The 20,305-nt window shown below is 48.8% G+C and overlaps 1 protein-coding gene across 1 annotated transcript in view; it reads right to left on the reverse strand.

Annotated features, from left to right (window-relative positions):
- Positions 1 to 3,856: 3,856 nt before the first annotated feature.
- BPI (bactericidal permeability increasing protein) overlaps positions 3,857 to 20,305 on the reverse strand; it is a 29,698-nt gene continuing 13,249 nt past the window's right edge. Inside the window, exons 5-15 of the mRNA XM_038750450.1 lie at positions 19,225 to 19,288; positions 18,637 to 18,700; positions 16,977 to 17,068; positions 15,800 to 15,976; positions 14,872 to 14,931; positions 12,624 to 12,791; positions 10,713 to 10,780; positions 8,472 to 8,514; positions 7,087 to 7,150; positions 4,971 to 5,047; positions 3,857 to 3,962 (exon numbers count right to left, since the gene is read on the reverse strand). Coding sequence (XP_038606378.1) covers positions 3,924 to 3,962; positions 4,971 to 5,047; positions 7,087 to 7,150; positions 8,472 to 8,514; positions 10,713 to 10,780; positions 12,624 to 12,791; positions 14,872 to 14,931; positions 15,800 to 15,976; positions 16,977 to 17,068; positions 18,637 to 18,700; positions 19,225 to 19,288 — 916 coding nt within the window. The 3' untranslated portion in view covers positions 3,857 to 3,923. The remainder of the gene's footprint in view (positions 3,963 to 4,970; positions 5,048 to 7,086; positions 7,151 to 8,471; positions 8,515 to 10,712; positions 10,781 to 12,623; positions 12,792 to 14,871; positions 14,932 to 15,799; positions 15,977 to 16,976; positions 17,069 to 18,636; positions 18,701 to 19,224; positions 19,289 to 20,305) is intronic.

Consider the following 20,305-nt stretch of genomic DNA (forward strand, 5'->3'; position numbering starts at 1 on the left):
TTACAAGGTCATCAGGTTGTCCCATGTGGGGCTCACAGTCTTCATCCCCATTTGACAGATGAGGTAACTGAGGCCCAGAGAAGTGCAGTGATTTGCCCAAAGTCACACAGCTGACAAGTGGCAGAGGCGGGATTAGAACCCATGACCTCTGAGTCCCAAGCCCGGGCTCTTTCCACTGAGCCACACTGCTTCCTCATCTGGAAAATGAGGATGAAGACTGTGAGATGAAGCAGCGTGGCTCAGTGGCAAGAGCCCGGGCTAAGGGTTCTAATCCTGGCTCTGCCACTTGTCAGCTGTGTGACTTTAGGCAAGTCACTTCACTTCTCTGGGCCTCAGTTCCCTCATCTGTAAAATGGGGATGAAGACTGTGAGCCCCCCGTGGGACAACCTGATCACCTCGTAACCCCCCCAGTGCTTAGAACAGTGCTTTGCACATAGTAAGCGCTTAATAAATGCCATTGTTATTATTATTATAGGGATGAGGTGTGAGCCCGTTGTTGGGTAGGGACCATCTCTATATGTTGCAAACTTGTACTTCCCAAGCGCTTAGTACAGTGCTCTGCACACAGTAAGTGCTCAATAAATACAATTATTATTCTAGAAGGGGGAGACAGACAACAAAACAAAACATATTAACAGAATAAAATAAATAGAATAAATATGTACAAGTAAAATAAAGAAATAGAATAATAAATATGTACAAACATATATACATATATTCATTCGTTCATTCCTTCAATCGTATTTATTGAGTGCTTACTGTGTGCAGAGCACTGGACTAAGCACTTGGGAAGTCCAAGTTGGCAATATATAGAGATGGTCCCTACCCAACAGCGGGTTCACAGTCTAGAAGGGGGAGACGGACAACAAAACCAAACATATTAACAGAATAAAATAAATCGAATAAATATGTACAAGTAAAATAAAGAAATCGAATAATAAATATGTACAAACGCATATACATATATTCATTCGTTCATTCCTTCAATCGTATTTATTGAGTGCTTACTGTGTGCAGAGCACTGGACTAAGAGCTTGGGAAGTCCAAGTTGGCATCATATAGAGACGGTCCCTACCCAAAAGCGGGTTCACAGTCTAGAAGGGGGAGACGGACAACAAAACCAAACATATTAACAGAATAAAATAAATAGAATAAATATGTACAAATAAAGTAAATAAATAAATAGAATAATAAATATGTACAAACATATATACATATATTCATTCATTCATTCCTTCAATCGTATTTATTGAGCACTTACTGTGTGCAGAGCACTGGACTAAGAGCTTGGGAAGTACAAGTTGAGAAGCAGCGTGGCTCAGTGGAAAGAGCCCGGGCTTTGGAGTCAGAGATCATGGGTTCAAATCCCGGCTCCGCCGCTTGTCAGCTGGGTGACTCTGGGCAAGTCACTTCACTTCTCTGGGCCTCAGTTCCCTCATCTGGTAAATGGGGATTAAAACTGTGAGCCCCCCGTGGGACAACCTGATCACCTTGTAATCTCCCCATCGCTTAGAACAGTGCTTTGCACATAGTAAGTGCTTAATAAATGCCATTATTATTATTGTCATTATTATTACAAGTTGGCAATATATAGAGATGGTCCCTACCCAACAGTGGGCTCACGGTCTAGAAGGGGGAGACAGACAACAAAGCAAAACATATTAACCGAATAAAATAAATAGAATAGATATGTACAAGTAAAATAAATCAATAAATAGAGTATTAAATCCGTACAAACATATATGTATATATACAGGTGCTGTGGGGAAGGGAAGGAGGTAAGGCGGGGGAGATGGGGATTAATTGTTTCAATCGCTTACTCCTCTTTCCTCCAGGCAGAGAGCACATTAAGACCAGACTGTCTTGAATGGAGCAAATTGGGAGGCAGAAAGGTAGTTAGGGGGAAAATAAAGAGACTTTTCCCTTCAAGCGCAACAATGAAGTCTTTAATTAACGGAACAATTACTCTTTAACGACTCGGCCCCCTCTCACCCTCTGCATGATAATATTAATGATAATCGTGGTACTCTGCGTCAAGCACTGTACTAAGCGCTGGGTTGGCGTCCCACAAGGGGGTCATGGACTAAGAGGGGAGAATGGGGATTGAACCAAGGTAAGGTTGAAGGGCAGAGGGGGAAAATAAAGAGATTTTTTTTCCCCTTAGAGTCGGACAATCAAGAGGCATTAGCTTCTAATGACTCTTATGTGCCTGTCCCTTCCCACTTTCTGCATAATAATATTAGTGATGATTAGTGATGGAGAAGCGGCGTGGCTCAGGGGAAAGAGTACGGGCTTTGGAGTCAGAGGTCATGGGTTCGAATCCTGCCCCTGCCACTTAGCTGGGTGACTTTGGGCAAGTCACTTCACTTCTCTGGGCCTCAATTCCCTCATCTGGAAAATGGGGATGAAGACTGTGAGTCCCCTGTGTGACAACCTGATCACCTTGTATCCCCCCCAACGCTTAGAACAGTGCCTTGCACATAGTAAGTGCTTAATAAATGCCATTATTATCATTATTATTATTATTATGGCTTATTATAGCTCAGTCACTGATCTAAGCACAGGGGAATACACAAGTTAATCAGGTTGGACTCAGTCCCTGTTCATTCATTCATTTATTCCATCGTATTTATTGAGCGCTTACTGTGTGCAGAGCACTGTACTAAGCGCTTGGGAAGTCCAAGTCCAAGTGCAAGTATTTATTACTCTATTTATTTGTACATATTTATTCTATTTATTTTATTTTGTTAATATGTTTTGTTTTGTTCTCTGCCTCCGCCTTCTAGACTGTGAGCCCACTGTTGGGCTCTATATGTTGCCAATTTGTACTTCCCAAGCGCTTAGTGCAGTGCTCTACACACAGAAAGCGCTCAATAAATACGATTGAATGAATGAATGAATGAAAAGTTAGTAGACACGTTCTCTGCCCGCAATCGGCTTAATTCACTGTCGTATTTATTGAGTGCTTACTGTGTGCAGAGCACTGTACTAAGTGCTTAACACTGTACTATCAATCAATCAATCAATCAATCGTATTTATTGAGCTCTTACTGTGTGCAGAGCACTGTACTAAGTGCTTAACACTGTACTATCAATCAATCAATCAATCGTATTTATTGAGCGCTTACTGTGTGCAGAGCACTGTACTAAGCGCTTGGGAAGCACAAGTTGGCAACATATGGAGACAGTCCCTACCCAACAGTGGGCTCACAGTCTAAAAGGGGGAGACAGAGAACAAAACCAGTTCAGGCCTGAACCTTTGTTACCGTGAGGGCAGTGGTATTAATAATAATAGTTGTAGTATTTATTATTATTATTATTATTAATAATAATGATGGCATTTATTAAGCACTTACTATGTGCAAGGCACTGTTCTAAGCCCCGGGGGATATAAAGTGATCAGGTTGCCCCACAGGGGGCTCACAGACTTCATCCCCATTTTACAGAGGGGTTCACTGAGGCCCAGAGAAGTGAAGTGACTTACCCAAAGTTACCCAGCTGATAAGTGGCAGAGCCGGGATTAGAACCCACCACCTCTGACTCCCAAGCCCGGGCTCGTTAAGCTGTCCCACATCCCATTATCAGACTGTGAGCCCGTTGTTGGGTAGGGACCGTCTCTATAGGTTGCCGATTTGTACTTCCCAAGCGCTTAGTCCAGTGCTCTGCACACTGTAAGCGCTCAATAAATACGATTGAATGAATGAATTTGAGGAATAATCCCAATAGCTGTGGGGCTTTACACGGGATTTATGAAAACGCAGAGAGAGAATGAGTTCAAAATGAGTTTATTTTGTAGCTAGTGGTGGCCCCCCCACCCCCGTACCCTGAAATTTCAACCCCTCCCCGACTACTGTGATGACAACCTCCCCTCGCCCCCAACCCATCCAGAAAAGTGACCCCCCGACGAAGTTCCCAGGCTCCATCATCCGTGTTGGATATCGGCCCCGAACAGCAGGAAGTTCTGGGGAGAAATCAGAGCGAGGAGTCAACCCCTGGACCGGAGTCGGAATGATGATAATAACAACCGAGCTATCTGTTGAGTGCTCACTACGTGCCAGGCACTGTACTAGGCACCGGTGTAGATCCAAGATCAAATCATCATCATAATAAGAACTCTGGTGCTTCATTCAATTCGATCGTATTTATCGAGTGCTTACTGGATGCGGAGCACTGTACTAAGCACTTGGGAGAGTACTGTTAAGCGCTTACTACGTGTGCTGTACTAAGCGCTGGGGTAGATAATAATAATAATTATGGTATTTGTTGAGCGCTTACTGTGTGCCAAGTGCTGTTCTAAGGGCTGGGGTAGATAGAAGACGTGGGGCTCACAGTCTTCATCCTCATTTTCCAGATGAGGTCACTGAGGCCCAGAGAAGTGAAGTGACTGGCCCAAGGTCACACAGCAGACGAGTGGAGGAGCCGGAATTAGAACAATAATAATAATAATAATAATGGCATTTATTAAGCGCTTACTATGTGCAAAGCACTTTTCTAAGCGCTGGGGAAGTTCCAAGGTGATCAGGTTGTCCCACGGGGGGCCCACAGTTTTAATCCCCATTTGACAGATGAGGTCACTGAGGCACAGAGAAGTGAAGTGACTTGCCCAAAGTCACACAACTGACAACTGGCAGAGTCAGTTGAACCCACAACCTCTGACTCCCAAGCACAAGCTCCTTCCACTAAGCCACGCTGCCAAGATAATAGTCAATAATCCGTGGTGGGGATTGTGTCTACTAACTCTACTGGCCTCTCCCAAGCGTTCAGTACAGTGCGCTCCACACATAGTGGACGCCGAGCTCCTTGTGGACAGGAGTCACGTCTAACTGACTGGAATGGACCCTTCCAGCGGCCCTGGGCCCCGAGGAGGGTCTCTGGGTGTTGGCGGGGAGTTTGGGGGACGGTCAGAAAGGGGGAACGGACGGATCCCGTCCGGATCCCCCCGCCTCGGGGTGGACGGAGTCTGCCTCACCTGCCGCGGCTGAAGGACGAGGTTGGACAGTCGGAGCTGACGGAACAGAGGTAACGGGAAGCCCTTCTCCAGCCTCTCTGTGGAGGGAGACATGGCGGCCCGTGGTGAGGAATGGCTGACTGAAAGGGAGAGGACTGGGGGGGCGGCCAGTACAGGGGCGAGCGGCCCCCCAACCCACCCCTCGGGGGGCTAGCTTGGCCTTCTCATCTCCCGCTGCCCCTCAGCGGCCTCGCTCTCCTCCTTTCTCTGCCTCTTTCTCCCTCTGTCTCTCTCATCTTCCCTTTTCTCTCCTCCATCTCTCCTTTCTCTGTCTTTCCCCCTCAGTCTCTCTTCCCTTTCCTTTTCTCTCTCTCCTCTCTCTCTGGGCCTCTTTGTCACTCCCTCTTTCTCCCTCAGTCTCCCCTTTCCTTTTCTCTCTCTCTCTTCTACTTCTCCTCTCTCTCTCTGGGCCTCTTTGTCTCTCTGTCTTTGTTCCTCAGTCCCTCTCTTTCCTTTTCTCTCCTCCACCTCTCCTTTCTCTCTCTGTCTCTCTCATCTTTCCTTTTCTCTCCTCCATCTCTCCTTTCTCTGCCCTTCCCCCTCAGCCTCTCTCCCCTTTCCTTTTCTCCCTCTCTTCTATCTCTCCTTCCTCTCTGGGCCTCTTTGTCTCTCTGTCTTTCTTCCTCAGTCCTCCCTTTCCTTTCCTCTCTCTCTTCTACCCCTCCTCTCTCTCTGGGCCTCTTTGTCTCTTTCTTCCTCAGTCCCTCTCCTCTTTCCTTTTCTCCCCTCCACCTCTCCTTTCTCTCTCTGTCTTTCTCCCTCTGTCTCTCTCGTCTTTCCTTTTCTCTCCTCCAACTCTCCTTTCTCTGTCTTTCCCCCTCAGTCTCTCTCCCCTTTCCTTTTCTCCCTCTCTTCTATCTCTCCTTTCTCTCTGGGCCTCCTTGTCTCTCCCTCTTTCTCCCTCAGTCTCCCCTTTCCTTTTTTCTCTCTCTCTCTCTCTTCTCCTCCTCTTCTCTCTCTGGGCCTCTTTGTCTCTGTCTTTCTTCCTCAGTCTCTCTCCTCTTTCCTTTTCTCTCCTCCACCGCTCCTTTCTCAATCTCTCTCCCTCTGTCTCTCTCCCCTTTCCTTTTCTCCCTCTCTTCTATCTCTCCTTTCTCTCTGGGCCTCTTTGTCTCTCCCTCTTTCTCCCTCAGTCTCCCCTTCCCTTTTCTCTCTCTCTCCTACTCCTCCTCTATCTCTGGGCCTCTTTGTCTCTCTTTCTTCCTCAGTCTCTCTCCCCTTTCCTTTTCTCTCCTCCACCTCTCCTTTCTCTCTCTTTCTCCCTCTGTCTCTCTTGTCTTTCCTTTTCTCTTCTCCATCTCGCCTCTCTCTCTGTCTTTGTCTCTCTTGTCTTTATTTTCCTCCATCTCTTCTTTCTCTTTCTCCCTCTCTCTCCTCTTCCCTTTTCTCTCTTTCATCTCTCCTTTCTCTCTCTGTCTTTCCCCCTCAGTCTCTGTCCCCTTTCCTTTTCTCTCTCCTCTCTCTCTCCTTTCTCTCTGGTCTCTTTATCTCTCCATCTATTTCCCACCCCTTTTCTTTTCTCTCTCTCCTCTAGCTCTCCTTTCTCTCTGGGCCTCGTTGTCTCTGTCTTCCTCCCTCTGTCTCTCTTATCATTCCTGTTCTCTCCTCCACCTCTCCTTTCTCTCTCTTTCTCCCTCAAGTCTCCCTCCCCTTTCCTTTTCTCTCTCTCCTCTATTTCTCCTTTCTCTCTGGTCTCTTTGACTCTTCATCCTCTTCCCTCAATCTCCCTCTTCTTCCCTTATCTCTCTCTCCTCTAGCTCTCCTTTACCTCTGGGCCTCTTGGTCTCTCTGTCTTTCTCCCTCTATCTCATCTTTCCTTTTCTCTCCTCCATCTCTCCTTTCTCTCTCTGTCCTTCTCCCTCAATCTTTCTCCCTGCGTGGCAGGGCGAGGAGGAAATGTGGTTGTGTGTCCTTTTCCCATTCCCCCTTGAGGAGCTGGATTGGAGAGGCCTGGCGGGTCTGGAGGAGGGATGGGGGTTGGGGGTGCATTGGAGGGGGGTAGGATTTGGGGGGAAAGGGGCAGGAGGGGGTGGGGGAAGCCTTGACCCCCTCGACTGGTTCCCAAGGGATGCCTCACCATTGGCCTTCGGAAGCAGAACAGAGGAGACATAGTAGTTGATGATGGCTTCCAGGAGGGTCACCTGTCGGGAGGACCAAATGGGGGAGGGGGGTCAGAGGGGGTCAGAGGATGAGAGAAAAGGTGGGAAGGGGTGAGGAGCAGGGGTGACATCACCAGGGGCCACCCAGGGACAGTGAACGTGACATCCACCGCTTAGAACGGTGCTTGGCACATAGTAAGTGCTTAACAAATACCAACATTATTATTATTATTACAACCATGGTGACCCATGACCTTCCCAGACTGATCCCCCTTTTTCCTCTCCTCCTCCCCATCCCCCTGCCCTACCTCCTTCCCCTCCCCACAGCACCTGTATATACGTTAGTACAGATTTATTATTAATAATAATCATCATCAATCGTATTTATTGAGCGCTTACTATGTGCAGAGCACTGTACTAAGCGCTTGGGAAGTACAAATTGGCAACATATAGAGACAGTCCCTACCCAACAGTGGGCTCACAGTCTAAAAGGGGGAGACAGAGAACAAAACCAAACATACTAACAAAATAAAATAAATAGAATAGATATGTACAAATAAAATAAATAAATAAATAATAATAATTAATAATAATAATGATGGCATTTATGAAGCGCTTAACTATGTGCAAAGCACTGTTCTAAGCGCTGGGGAGGTTGCAAGGTGATGAGATTGTCCCACGGGGGGCTCACAGTCTTAATCCCCATTTTGCAGATGAGGGAACTGAGGCCCAGAGAAGTGAAGTGACTCAGCTGACAATTAGCGGAGCCGGGATTTGAACCCCTGACCTCTGACTCCAAGGCCCGGGCTCTTTCCACTGAGCCATTTGTACATATTTACTATTCGATTTATTTTGTTAATGATGTGCATCCAGCTTTAATTCTATTTGTTCTGAAGACTTTGACACCTGTCTACGTGTTTGGTTTTGTCGTCCGTCTCCCCCTTCATTCATTCATTCATTCAATCGTATTTATTGAGCGCTTACTGTGTGCAGAGCAGTGGACTAAGCGCTCCGGAAGTCCAAGTTGGCAACATATAGAGGCGGTCCCTACCCAACAGTGGGCTCACAGTCTAGAAGGGGGAGACAGAGAACAATTCAAAACATATTAACAAAACAAAATAAATAAATATGTACAAATAAAATAAACAAATAAATAGAGTAATAAATCTGTACAAACTTATATACATATATCCAGGTGCTGTGGGGAGGGGAAGGAGGTAAGGCGGGGGGGGTGTGGGGTGGAGATAAATATTATTATTATTATTATTACTATTATTATTATTGGGGGTTACTTCCCGCCCTCTGACCCCTGCCCACGAACCTCGAAACTCCCACCTCCTCCCCCCCGAACCCCGAAACTCACGGAAAAAGGGCCCACGGCCGATTGTTTCAGCTCCAGATTCACCCTGCAATGAAAGAAATCAAGAGGCGAGAAGGATGAAAGGAGATTTCTCCTGAAATATCGCTCTCCGCCCCGCTGGCCTCTCCAATCAATCAATCCATCGATGGTATTTCGGCTCTCAGTGGAAAGAGCCCGGACTTTGGAGTCAGAGGTCGTGGGTTCAAACCCCGGCTCCGCCAATTGTCAGCTGGGTGACTTTGGGCGAGTCACTTAGCTTCTCCGTGCCTCAGTTCCCTCATCTGGAAAATGGGGATTAAGACTGTGAGCCCCCCAAGGGACAGCCTGGTCACCCTGTAACCTCTGCAGCGCTAGTAAGCACTTAATAAATGCCATTATTATTATTTATTGCATGCTCACCGTGCCGAGCACTGTACTGGGCACCAGGGAGAGGACACTAGAACAGAGTGGGTAGACACATTCCCTGCCCATAATAATAATAATAATAATAATGGTATTTATTAAGTGCTTACTATAAGAAGCTGACAATCTAGAGAAGCGGTGTGGCTAAGTGGAAAGAGCCCAGGCTTGGTAGTCAGAAGTCATGGGTTCTAATCCTGCCTCTGCCACTCATCAGCTGTGTGATTTTGGGCAAGTCACTTCACTTTTCTGGGCCTCAGTTCCCTCATCTGTCAAATGGGGATAATAATAATAATGATGGCATTTATTAAGTGCTTACTATGTGCAAAGCACCGTTCCAAGCACTGGGGAGGTTACAAGGTGATCAGGTTGTCCCACATGGGGCTCACAGTCTTAATCCCCATTTGACAGATGAGGGAACTGAGGCACAGAGAAGTTAAGTGGCTCGCCCAAAGTCACCCAGCTGATAAGCGGCAGAGGTGGGATTTGAACCCACGACCTCAGACTCCCAAGCCCGGGCTCTTTCCACTGAGCCACGCTGCTTCTCATCCATCTAGACTCATCTAGACTGATGGATAACAATAATAATAATAATGGCATTTATTAAGCACTTTCTATGTGCCAAGCACTGTTCTAAGCTCTAGGGAGGTTACAAGGTGATCAGGTTATCCCACGGTGGGTGGCTCACAATCTTAATCCCCATTTTCCAGATGAGGGAACTGAGGCCCAGAGAAATGAAGTGACTTGCCCAAAGTAACACAGCTGACATGCGGCGGAGCAGAGATTTGAACCCATGACCTCTGACTCCAAAGCCCGGGCCCTTTCCACTGAGCCACGCTGCTTTGGAGTAAGCAGTCAATTAACGCACCTGATGGATTGATAGACAGTCAGCTCCTCAAAGACAAGGGATCATGTCTACTGACTATTGGCCTCTCCAAGCGCTCAGTACAGTCCTCTTCTGCACACACTAGGCGCTCATTAAATACCATGATGGATAACAATAATAATAATAATGATGATGGAATTTATTAAATGCTTACTATGTGCAAAGCACTGTTCTAAGCACCGGGGAGGTGATCAGGTTATCCCACAGGGGGGCTCACAATCTTAATCCCCATTTTACAGATGAAGGAACTGAGGCCCAGAGAAGTGAAGTGACTTGCCCAAAGTCACACAGCTGACGTGCGGCGGAGCAGAGATTTGAACCCATGACCTCTGACTCCAAAGCCCGGGCTCTTTCCACTGAGCCACGCTGCTTTGGAGTAAGCAGTCAATTAATGCATCTGATGGATTGATAGACAGTCAGATCCTCAAAGACAAGGGATCATGTCTACTGACTATTGGCCTCTCCCAAGCGCTCAGTACAGTGCTCTTCTGCACACAATAGGTGCTCATTAAATACCATGATGGATAACAATAATAATAATAATAATAATAATAATGGCATTTTTTAAGTGCTTACTATGTGCCAAGCACTGTTCTAAGCACCGGTGAGGTTACAAGGTGATCAGGTTATCCCACAGGGGGGCTCACAATCTTAATCCCCAATTTACAGATGAAGGAACTGAGGCCCAGAGAAGTGAAGTGACTTGCCCAAAGTCACACAGCTGACGTGTGGTGGAGCACAGATTTGAACCCATGACCTCTGACTCCAAAGCCCGGGCTCTTCCCACTGAGCCACGCTGCTTCTCAACTCTCGCAACTCCTGCTCCCGGGACGCGAGCGACGTCTATGACCGTAAGCTCGCGCGGGCAGGGACCGTCCTCCCCCAAGCGCTTAGTACAGTGCTCTGCACACGGAAAGCGCTCAATAAATACGACAACGAATGGATAAGATCCGTCTCACCTGCCCACCGTGGACGTCCCGAAAATGGTCACTCCTCTCACGCCCACTTCGATGGAGGCGTTGGTGGACTGAAACGACACGGCAACGTGGGAGGATGCTCGGGCTCCTCCCTCCCCATCCCAGACCGACCCTCCCCCTCTAGACCGTCAGCTCCACGAGGAGCTTAGTCCAGTGCTCTGCACACAGAAAGCGCTCAATAAATATGACTGAAATAATAATTCATTCATTCATTCATTCAATCGTATTTATTGAGGGCTTACTGTGTGCAGAGCACTGGACTAAGCACTTGGGAAGTACAAGTTGCCAACAGATAGAGACGGTAATGGCATCTGTTGAGCGCTTACTACATGCCAAGCACCGTTCTAAGCACTGAGGGGACACAAGGTGATCAGGTGGTCCCACGGGGGGGCTCACGGTCTTCATCCCCATTTTACAGGTGAGGGAACTGAGGCACGGAGAAGTGAAGTGACTGGCCCAAGGTGGCGGAGCCGGGATTAGAACCCACGACCTCTGACTCCCAAGCCCGGAGTCTTTCCACTGGGCCATGCTGCTTCTCTCGAAAGGACGGATGAACCCGGGTCCTTCTGATTCCCAGGCCCCGGCTCCTCCTGCTAGGCAGCACTGCTTCTCTAAGAGAAGAGAAACGACTTGCCCAAGGTCACCGGGCAGGCAGAGCTAGGATTCTAGACTGTGAGCCCACTGTTGGGTAGGGACCGTCTCTATATGCTGCCAACTTGGACTTCCCAAGCGCTTAGTACAGTGCTCTGCACACAGTAAGCGCTCTAAAAATACGATTGAATGAATGAATGAATTCTAATAATAATAAATATGGTATTTATTAAGCACTTACTATGTGCAAGGCACTGTTCTAAGCACTGGGGAGGATACAAGGTGATCAGCTTGTCCTACGGCAGGCTCACAGTCCTCATCCCCACTTTACAGATGAGGGAACCGAGGCCCAGAGAAGTTGTGACTCGCCCAAAATTCTAGCCTGTGAGCCCGCTGTCGGGTAGGGACCGTCTCTATATGTTGCCAACTTGTACTTCCCAAGCGCTTAGTCCAGTGCTCTGCACACAGTAAGCGCTCAATAAATATGATTGAATGGACGAGAACCCGGGCCAGGGCTCTAGCCACTGCATGTTTACTATTCTATTTATTTTATTTTGTTAATATGTTTTGTTTTGTCATCTGTCTCCCCCTTCTAGACTGTGAGCCCGTCGTTGGGTAGGGACTGTCTGTAGATGTTGCCGACTTGTACTTCCCAAGTGCTTAGTCCAGTGCTCTGCATGCAATAAGCACTCAATAAAGATGATTGAATGAATGTATATATATATATATATATATGTATATATATATGTACATATGTTTGTACATATTTATTACCCTATTTACTTTACTTGTACATATCTATTCTATTTATTTTATTTTGTTAATATGTTTGGTTTTGTTCTCTGTTTCCCCCTTCTAGACTGTGAGCCCATTGTTGGGTAGGGACCGTCTCTATATGTTGCCGACTTGGACTTCCCAAATGTATATATACATATATATATATATATATATGTATATATGTTTGTACATATTTCTTACTCTATTTATTTATTTTACTCGTACATATCTATTCTATTTATTTTATTTTGTTAATATGTTTGGTTTTGTCATCTGTCTCCCCCTTCTAGCCCGTGAGCCCGTCGTCGGGTCGGGACCGTCTCTAGTTGTTGCCGACTTGGACTTCCCAAGCGTTTAGTCCAGTGCTCTGCACGCAGTAAGCGCTCAATAAATGCGATTGATTGATTGATTGATTGATTGAACGAACGGGCCGCACCGCGACAGTCGTGCCAATCGCCCCTTCCCCGAGCCCAAGAGGAGAAGCAGCGTCCGCCCGTCCACCCCCCTTGCCGCGGGCAAACTGACCAGGCCGAGGACGAAGAGCGGAACTTGGGCAGCGTTGGGCGGGAGGGCCAGGGCCTCCAGGTTGAATTCCGGCCGGAGGGTCACGCTTCCCGGCCGGATGGTCAGCGACGGAGCCGTGGCGGTCGACACGACGAGCTTCATGGCCGTGTTGGGGTACATCCTCGCCAGCTGAGGGAGAGAGGGAACGCGGCCCCCGGGGGGATGCTGGGAACGCTCGCGGTCTTAATCCCCATTTGACAGATGAGGAAACTGAGGCCCAGAGAAGTGGGTTTTTTCATAATAATAATGATGGCATTTACTAAGCGCTTACTACGTGCAAAGCACTGTTCTAAGCGCTGGGGAGGTTACAGAGTGATCAGGTTGTCCCACAGGGGTCTCACAGTCCTCATCCCCATTTTCCAGATGAAGAAACTGAGGCCTGGAGAAGTGGGTTCTTTAAATAATCATAATAATCATCATCATCATAATAATGAGCCCACTGTTGGGTAGGGACGGTCTCTATATGTTGCCAACTTGGACTTCCCAAGCGCTTAGTCCAGTGCTCTGCACACAGTAAGCGCTCAATAAATACGATTGATTGATGAATTGATGGCATTTATTAAGCGCCGACTATGTGCAAAGCACTGTCCTAAGCGCCGGGGAGGTTACAGAGTGATCAGGTTGTCCCACAGGGGGCTCACAGTCTTCATCCCCATTTGACAGATGAGGAAACTGAGGCCCAGAGAAGTGGGGTTTTTTAAAATAATCATCATAATAATAATGATGGCTGGGTTTTTTTCATAATAATAATAATAAGTGCTTAACAAATACTAACATTATTAATATTATTATTATGTTGGACGGAGTCCATCTCCTAGACTGTGAGCCCACTGTTGGGTAGGGACCGTCTTTATATGTTGCCAACTTGTACTTCCCAAGCGCTTAGTCCAGTGCTCTGCACACAGTAAGCGCTCAATAAATATGATTGAATGAATGAATGTCCTATGTGGAGCTCTCAGTCTTAATCCTCATTTTACAGATGAAGGGACTGAGGCACGGAAAAGGTTTTTTTTTCAGTGGTATTTGTTAGTGCTTACTATGTGCCAGGCACTGTACTAAGCGCTGGGGGAGATACAAGGTCATCAGATTGGACACAGTCCCCGAACCATGTGGGGCTTGCAGAATTCATCCCCATTTGACAGAGGAGGGAACTGAGGCCCAGAGAAGCTTTTTTTTTATTATTATTTTTATGGTATTTGTTAAACACTTACAATGTGCTGAGGTGGATACAAGCTGATCATCATCATCAATCATCATCAATCATATTTATTGAGCACTTACTGTGTGCAGAGCACTGTACTAAGCGCTTGATCAGGTTGAACTCAGTCCCTGTCTCATGTGGGGCTCAGAGTCTTCATCCCCATTTTACAGACGAGGGAACTGAGGCCCACGGAAGCTTATTTTTTTTTAACGGTGTTTGTTAAGCGCTAATTATGTGCCAGGCACTGTACTAAGCGCCGAGGCAGACACAAGCTGATTGGGTTAGACAGAGTCCCCATCCCCCGGGGGCTCATGCTCCTACTCCCCATTTACAGTTGAGGAGAATGGGGACCTGTATATATGTATATATGTCCTGTATATATGTATATATGTTTGTACATATTTATTACTTTTTATTTATTTATTTTACTTGTACATATCTAGTCTATTTGTTTTATTCTGTTAATATGTTTTGTTTTGTTCTCTGTCTCCCCCTTCTAGACTGTGAGCCCACTGTTGGGCAAGGACTGTCTCTATATGTTGCCAACTTGGACTTCCCAAGCGCTTAATACAGTGCTCTGCACACAGTAAGCGCTCAATAAATATGATTGAATGAATGAATATACGTCCTGTATATATGTATATATGTTTGCACATATTTATTACTCTATTTATTGATTTATTTTACTTGTACATATCTATTCTATTTATTTTATTTTGTTAGTATGTTTGGTTTTGTTCTCTGTCTCCCTCTTCTAGACTGTGAGCCCACTGTTGGGCAGGGACTGTGTCTATATGTTGCCAACTTGGACTTCCCAAGCGCTTAGTACAGTGTTCTGCACACAGTAAGTGCTCAATCAATACGATTGATTGATTGATTGATTGATTGATTGACCGGAGAAGAGAAGTGACTTGCACAAGGTCACTCCTCCCTCCGGCGGGGGTCTTCCCCAATTCATCCTCTAGACCATGAGCTCCTCGTGCGCTCGTTGTGGGTTGGGGTCCTTACCTGAGGGATCAGCCCCCCAAAAGACGCCGTGTTCAAACGGACTTTGAATTCCTTCGGAATCTGCAAAAACAGAGACACAAGAACAATCCAGGAAGCGTCTTCCGCCCCGATCCGCCATCCCTCCCTCACCCACTTCCTCTTCCTCAGAGCAGCAGCTGGAGTCTAAAGGAAAGAGCCCGGGAGTCGGGAGACCTGGGTTCTAATCCTGCCTTCGCCACATGTCTGCCGGGTGACCTTGTGCCAGTCACTTCCCTTCTCTGAGCCTCAGTTCCCTTATCTGTAAAATGGGGATTAAGACTGTGAGCCCCATGTGGGACAACCTGGTAATAATAATAATACTGATGGCATTTGTTAAGCGCTTACTATGTGCAAAGTGCCGTTCTGAGCGCTGGGGGGGATACAAGGTGATCAGGTTGTTCCACGTGGGGCTCACAATCTTAATCCCCATTTTCCAGATGAGGGAACTGAGGCCCAGAGAAGTTAAGTGACTTAATAATAATAATAATGGTATTTGTTAAGCGCTTACTATGTGCAAAGCACTGTTCTAAGCGCTGGGGGGGGGATACAAGGTGATCAGGTTGTCCCACTGGGGGCTCACAATCTTAATCCCCATTTTCCAGATGAGGTAACTGAGGCACAGAGAAGTTAAGTGACTTGCCCAAAGTCACCCAGCTGACAATTGGCGGAGCCGGGATTAGAACCCATGACCTCTGACTCCAAAGCCCGGGCTCTTTCCACTGAGCCACGCTATTTTAGTTCGTTAATCTGTTTTGTTTTGTTGTCTGTCTCCCCCGTCTAGACTGTGAGCCCGCTGTTGGGTAGGGGCCGTCTCTATAGGTTGCCGACTTGGACTTCCCAAGCGCTTAGTCCAGTGCCCTGCACACAGTAAGCGCTCAATAAATAGGATTGAATGGATGGATGAACTCACCATGTCGTCGGAGAGGGAGAGCGATAAGGCCCCGGCCTCCTGGTAGACGGAGAAGGCGGTGTTGAAGAAGTAATCCGAGACTCCGAAGTAGGCCATGCGGTCCGAAGCCGGAGGGATATTCAGCTCAGGGGGAGCGAAGGACGGAGCGGACCGGCGGTTCAGATTGAAGAATTCACCCTAGGGAAGGACCAGGGGGAGGAGAGGGTCACGCTGGAGTTCCTCGAGGACAGGGAATGTGTTGGACTCCCCCGAGCGCTTAGTACAGTACTCTGAACACGGTAGACTGAAAGCTCCTTGAGGGCAGGGACTGTCTCTACTGACTCTATCGGACTCTCCCACATCCAGTGCGCTGCATATAATGATAATCAATCATCATCAATCGTATTTATTGAGCGCTTACTATGTGCAGAGCACTGTACTAAGCGCAATCAATCATATTTATTGAGCACTTACTGTGTGCAGAGCACTGTACTAAGCGCTTGGGAAGTCCAAGTTGGCAACACATAGAGACGGTCCCTACCCAACAGTGGGCTCACACTCTGGAAGTGGGCTCACAGTCTGGATAATAATAAAGATGGTATTTGTAAAGCGCTTACTATGTGCGAAGCGCTGTGCTAAGCGCTGGGGGGAATGTAAGGTGATCTGGTTGGGGCTCACAGTCTTCATCCCCATTTTACAGATGAGGGAACTGAGGCCCAAAGAATAATAATAATAATGGCATTTATTAAGCGCTTACTATGTGCAAAGCACTGTTCTAAGCGCTGGGGAGGTTACAAAGTGATCAGGTTGTCCCACGGGGGGCTCACAGTCTTAATCCCCGTTTTACAGATGAGGGAACCGAGGCCCAGAGAAGTGAAGTGACTCGCCCAAAGTCACCCAGCTGACAAGTGGCAAAGACCTCCCAAGCCCTGGTTCTTTCCACAGAGCCACGTTGCTTCTCTAGTTGATTGTCAGCTCCTTGAGGGCAGGAAATGTATCTACTGACTCTACTGGACTCTCCCAAGCGCTCAGTACAGAGCTCTGCACTCAGTAAGTGCTCAATAAATTCCACCGTTTGATTGTTAGAGCTGAAGCTCCCTGTGGGCAGGGAACATGTCTATCAACTCTGCTATACTGTATTTTCCCAAATCCGGGGTCCCCCCGGCCCGGCCCGCTCCCCCCTGGAGGAACCCCGCACCTTCAGCTCGGCGTCCAGGGTGTTGGCAGAGCTCCTGGGTGGGTTGATCAGGGCATAGTCGATGCCGGCCACCTGGTCGATCTTGGCTGTCACTGGGTGACGAGAGGAGGCCTGTTGGATTGACTGATCGATCGCCCGTTCGATCCCGGGCCGGAGGGGGAAAGGAGGAGGAGGAGGAAAGGAGGAGGAGGGGAGGAGAGGGAGGAGAAAGGGAAGGAGGAAAAGGAGGAAACAAGGAGGAGGGGAAAGAGAAAAGGGAGGAGGAGGAGAAAAGGAAGAAGCGAAGGATGAGGACGAAGAGAAGAGGGAGGAGGAGGAGAAAGAGAAGAGGGGGGCAGAAGAGGAGGAAGAGCAGAGGAGAAGGAAGAGGAGGAGAAAAGGAGGAAACAAAGGAGGAGGAGGAAGAGAAGGGGGGAAGAGGAAGAGAGGAGGAGGAGGAAGAGAGAGGAGAAGGAGGAGATGAGGAGGAGAAAAAAGGAAAAGGAGGATGAAGAGGAAGAGAAGAGGGAAGAGGAGTAGAAGGAAGAGAAGAGGGGGAGGAGGAGGAAGAGAAGAGGGGAGGAGAAGAAAGAGGAGGAGAAAAAGAGGACATGAAGGAGGAGGTGGAGGAGGAGAAGAGGGAGGAGTGGAGGAGGAGAAGAGGGAGGAGAGGAGGAGGAAGAGGAGGAGGAGAAAGAGAAGAGGGGAGAGGAGGTGGAGGAAGAGAAGAGGAGAGAGGAGGAGGAGGAAGAGAGGAGGAGAGGGAAGAGGAGGAGAAAAGGAGGAAATGGAGGAGGTGGAAGAAGAGAAGAGGGGAGAGGAGGAGGAGGAAGAGAGGAGGAGAAGAAAGAGGAGGAGAAAATGAGGAAATGAAGGAGGAGGTGGAGGAAGAGACGAGGGGGAGGAGGAAGAGAGGAGGAGAAGGAGGAAAGGAGGAGGGGAAAAAGGAAAAAGAAGGAGGTTGAGGAGGAAGAGAAGAGGGAGGAGGAGGAGGAGGAAGAGGAGGAGGAAGGGAAGAGGGGAGAGGAGGAGGAGGAAGAGAGGAGGAGAGGGAAGAGGAGGAGAAAAGGAGGAAATGAAGGAGGAGGTGGAGGAAGAGAAGAAGGGGAGGAGGAAGAGAGGAGGAGAAGGAAGAGATGAGGAGATGAGGAGGATGAGGAGAAAAAAAGGGAAAAAAAAGGAGGACGAGGAAGAAGAGAAGAGGGAGGAGAAGGAGGAGGAAGAGGCTATAAGAAAACTTGAAAAGAGGAATTGAGTGGTGTGTATGTGGGGTGTGTGGGGCAGAGGCCGGAGGTGGGGGGAGGCTAGAGAGGAAGGAAGCGATTGCTCTGTGTGCAGCCCATGTGGCAGCTGCGGTCAGCGGTCAGTGGGGAGAGGCCGGAGGGAGGGTGGCCAGGGTGGAGTCACGCCAGCCCGCGGGAACAACCCGCGGCAGGCGGCAACCCGGCCCTAGACCATCAGCTCGTCGTGGGCAGGGAATGGCTCTCCTTATTGCTCTATTGTTCTCTCCCCAGGGCTTAGTCCAGTGCTCTGCACACAGTAAGTGCTCAAGAAATAGGATGGAATGAGAGGAATGAATGAATGAGACCTGGGGGAGGCCCGGGAGAGGGCCCTCTCTCCCTGCTCTCCGGCTTTCCTGCCCCCTACCCGCTTGCCCCTTCCCCATCTGCCCCCTGCCCACCTGGCAGAGTCTGCAGGTAGGGTTGGAGTTTGGAGCGGGCCGCTGACACCAGTTTTTCGCAGATCTGAGGAAGCAAAGAGAAATTCCGAGCCTCGGGCTTCCCGTCCCCTGCCGCCCGGCGGGGACACCCCTTTCCCACAGTCCTCCTGGGGAACCGAAGTGGACGCTCAGCGACTATTACCAGTGGCGGGATCCACCGGAAGCTCCTTGAGGGCAGGAATTGTACCTACCGACCCTGTTGGACCCCTCCCCCAGGGCTCAGTACAGTGCTCTGCACACACTAAGCGCTCAATAAATATGGGTACTGAGGAAGAGGAGAGGGAGAAGGGGGCGACCAAGACCCATGTGATGTCACCCACTCTCCCCTGGGCCCACAGCTTCACGGGATGGTGTCCTGCAGCTGCCATGTTGCGGCGGTTTCCCACTCGCCCCCCACGACGGCCCCGGGGACACAGGCGGGCGCCGTCTCCGAGCCGAGAGGGGGGCCGGGAGCTGAGGATTGGGAAGGGGGTGGGTTGGATGGAGAGGGGTCCGGGGTCCCAGCGGGGGAGAGGGAGGGGAAGGGGAAGGGCATTGACGGCCCCTCACCTTGCCTTCCATGGAACTGCGGAACCTGGACTCGATTTTTCGGTGGAAAAGATTCAGGATCCAGCTGCGGGGAGGGTGGGAGAGGGGTGGTCAGTGCCTCCTCCGGCCCCCGCCACCCCTTCCCACCGGTGTCCCCCACTGCCCCCCCGCCATCCCCCTAGACTGTGAGCCCACTGTTGGGTAGGGACCATCTCTATATGTTGCCAACTTGTACTTCCCAAGCACTTAGTACAGTGCTCTGCACACAGTAAGTGCTCAATAAATGCGATTGATTAATTGATTGATCCCCCAAAACCTCACGGGGACACTGGAGTGGATACAAGATCATCCGGTGAGACCCGATCCCGGTCCCACGCGGGGCCCCCAGTCTAAGAGGGAGAGATGAGGCAACCGAGGCCCAGAGAGGTGGAGCGACCGGCCCACGGTCACACAGCAGGGAAGAGGCAGAGCCAGGATTAGAACCCGGGTCCTCTGACTCCCAAGCCAGGCTCTTTCCACCAGGCCACACTGTTTCCCTGACTAGACTGGGAGCCCACTGTTGGGTAGGGACCGTCTCTATATGTTGCCAACTTGTACTTCCCAAGTGCTTAGTACAGTGCTCTGCACACAGTAAGCGCTCAATAAATACGATTGATTGATTGATTGACTAAGCAGAGCACGGAGTTGGTCCTAATCCCGGCTCCACAGCTTGTCTGCTGTGGGACCCTGGGCAAGTCACTGAACTTCTCTGTGCCTCAGTCACCTCATCTGTAAAATGGGGATGAAGACTTTGAGCCCCACGTGGGACAACCTGATGACCTTGTATCTACCCACCTTGTAACCTCTTCAGCACTTAGAACAGTGCTTTGCACATAGTAAGTGCTTAATAAATGCCATTATTATTATTATTATTATTACCCCAGCACTTAGAACAGTGCTTGGCACATAGTAAGCGCTTAACAAATACCATCATCATCATTATTATTATTACCGCTACTACTACTGTTGCTATTACTACTACTACCATTCACCTCTGACGCCCTCAGGCCCCTCCACCTCTCCCAACATTCATTCACTCATTCAACCGTATTTATCGCGGGCT

This window comes from Tachyglossus aculeatus, chromosome 8 (assembly GCF_015852505.1).
Source record: "Tachyglossus aculeatus isolate mTacAcu1 chromosome 8, mTacAcu1.pri, whole genome shotgun sequence".
Lineage (NCBI taxonomy): Eukaryota > Metazoa > Chordata > Mammalia > Monotremata > Tachyglossidae > Tachyglossus > Tachyglossus aculeatus.